General features: G+C 44.8%; 1 protein-coding gene across 3 annotated transcripts in view; it reads left to right on the top strand.

The window, feature by feature from the left end:
• Positions 1-2500, top strand: part of LOC122259674 (1-phosphatidylinositol 4,5-bisphosphate phosphodiesterase epsilon-1-like) — a 159622-nt gene that overhangs the window by 71268 nt on the left and 85854 nt on the right. For 2 of the 3 annotated variants that reach the window (XM_086532676.1, XM_086532677.1), the window contains exon 2: positions 1188-1894. The exons of the other annotated variant lie outside the window; for it this stretch is intronic. In XM_086532676.1, the coding sequence (XP_086388802.1) occupies positions 1742-1894 (153 nt within the window). In that variant the 5' untranslated portion in view covers positions 1188-1741. The remainder of the gene's footprint in view (positions 1-1187; positions 1895-2500) is intronic. 3 annotated transcript variants of the gene reach the window in all.

Here is a 2500-nt window from a genome sequence, read left to right as displayed (position 1 = left end):
TCTCACTCCTGTGATACAGACATAGACCCCAACAAAATACCTTATCAAGTTCTGCTCACAGCTCGGTCTCGGGATGGCAGCTCTCTCTCTCTCTCTCTCTCTCTCCTCTCATCTCTCTTCTCCTCTCATCTCTCTCTCTCTCTCTCTCTCTCTCTAGCTCTCTCTCGCTCTCTCTCTCTCCGTCACTCTCTCTCTCTCTCTCTCTCTCTCTCCTTCTCTCTCTCTCTTTTTCCCTCCCTCCTCGCTCTCTCTTCGCTCTCTCGCTCTCTCTCTCTCTCAAGAATCTCTCTCCTCTCTCTCTCTCTCTCTCTTCTCTCTCTCTTCGCTTCGTCTCTCTCTCTCTCTCTCTCTCTCTCTCTCTCTCTCTCTCTCTCTCTCTCTCTCTCTCTCTCTCTCTCTCTCTCTCTCTCTCTCTCTCTCTCTCTCTCTCATACCCACACCAACGCGGTGATTCTGTAAGTCATCCCTTGTGGTCAGGTCCTGTGGAGGTGCTTCCTTCCGCGGCAGCTGGAGGAGTGGTAGTCACTGATTGTTCTTCTCATCTGTGCGAACCGCATGTGAATACCTTTGTGGTTTCGTCTGATATGTATTGGGTATCGTGTGTGTTTTGTGTGCGTGTGCGAGATGTGATCGTGTGTGTTGTGTTCTGGTGCGTTGAATCTTGTGTGCTGTTGTGTGCGTTTTCGTGATGTGTGGTGTTGCGTGTGTGTGTGTGTGTGTGTGTGTGTGTGTGTGTGTGTGTGTGTGTTTGAGTAAAGACTGGTAAGTGACTGTGTTTTCTGGTGTGACTGTGTACTGGTTTGTGTGTATGTTTGTAGGATGCGTACATATGTACATATGTATCTAAAGCTATATATTCATATTGATATACGTGACTGTGGGAGGACTACCGAAGTGTGAGGTAACTGTGGTCAACTGTATTTTTTCCTGACCTAAGGTTATGCTCCGCAGAGGAGAATTCTGATGTCTTGTTGCACATTTTGAGCTTTCTGTTGCACAGGAAGTGAGAAAGGATGCAATGCACACAAAAAGTATATATGTGTCGCATCAGAGTTGAGTGTTATTTCTGTCGTTTTACGTTGTGAACTCAAAACACGAAAATAAACAGAAAACAAAACAGAGGGTATCCGTGTTAAGATGTAAATAATGAAGTGATGCGTAAAGATTAATCCTTTTGAATTCTGCAGCTCAGAAACCTCTTATCAAAGATGTGACTGCCCCGAGATAAGACCAGTGCTTTCGGTCTGAGAGAGAGAAAAAAAATCCTTGATCGGTGCCTGAAAACAATGTGAAAAAGTGCCGAGAGACAAGAGTGTCATGGGACTGTTCCGAGGTCACGGGGTCGGCTGACTCTGGCTCCGGTCCTTGCGTGAGGTGTCCTGGTATCCTTGGCTCCTTGGCTGGGCCCTAGGCTGGATATCTGCCCTCCTGGAGTGTGTCTTGTTGGCTCTTGGCTTCCCCCTTTCTTCGTTACTGTTGTTGGCGTTACTCCCTGTGTCCTATCCCTTCCTTCCCTCGCCTTGTAATCCTTGTCTGCATTTTTAGAGGCTATTTATCCGTGTCCTTCATCTCCCTCTCCTTTGACGTCCATCCTTCAACCTCCCATCCTTCCCCGTGCATCCTACACATATCCCAGACCTGCTGTTCTCACCTTCTCTTTCCTCTTCTTCCTCTGACCTCTCCCCTCCCTCCCCCCTTCCCTCCCTCTCCCCTGCCCTGCCCTGGATGCCCACTCTTCCCCATGACCTGGGATTTCATGAGGATGCCCAACAGGGAAGAGCCAAGGGCACGCCGTTCCAGTTCCCAGTTCCACACATTCCCGAGATTCTGGAATACCCGGAAGGTCAAGCTCTCGGCCTGCACGCCCTCCTCCATCGACGACCATGACATCGTGGTGAGTGTCCGCTGCGTCCGTTGCCATGGAGACAGGCTTGCGTGGCTGGCTGCGTGCCGTTGTGTGTTTTTTGTTGTGTGTTGTTGTGGGTGGTGGGGTTTGTGTTGTTGTGTTTGTGTGTTGTGTCGCGTCGCGTGTTAAGTGTGTGTGTTGTGTGTGTGTGTGTGTGTGTGTGTGTGTGTGTGTGTGTGTGTGTGTGTGTGTGTGTGTGTGTGTGTGTGTGTGTGTGTGTGTGTGTGTGTGTGTGTGTGTGTGTGTGTGTGTGTGTGTGTGTGGCAAAATACCGTTTAATTTTTACATATCCATGTTTATTTGTGCCCGACCGTATGTGTGTGTATATATATATATAGAATATAATATAGTCATATATATATATATATATATATATATATATACTATCATTTATATATATATATATATGTACTATATATATATATACCATATATATATATATATATATATATATATAGGTATGTATTATAATATGTATATATATATATATGTATTATTTATATATATATATATTTATATATAGTATATAATAATATATATATATATATATATATATCCATACATAGTGTGTGTATATATAATATATATATCATA

The sequence above is a fragment of the Penaeus japonicus genome, unplaced genomic scaffold, assembly GCF_977035675.1.
Source record: "Penaeus japonicus unplaced genomic scaffold, GWHDUDI00000001_assembly GWHDUDI00000037, whole genome shotgun sequence".
In the NCBI taxonomy this organism is placed as follows: domain Eukaryota; kingdom Metazoa; phylum Arthropoda; class Malacostraca; order Decapoda; family Penaeidae; genus Penaeus; species Penaeus japonicus.
The sequence above is the reverse complement of the archived record's forward strand: the minus strand, read 5'-3'. Positions and strand labels throughout refer to the sequence as shown.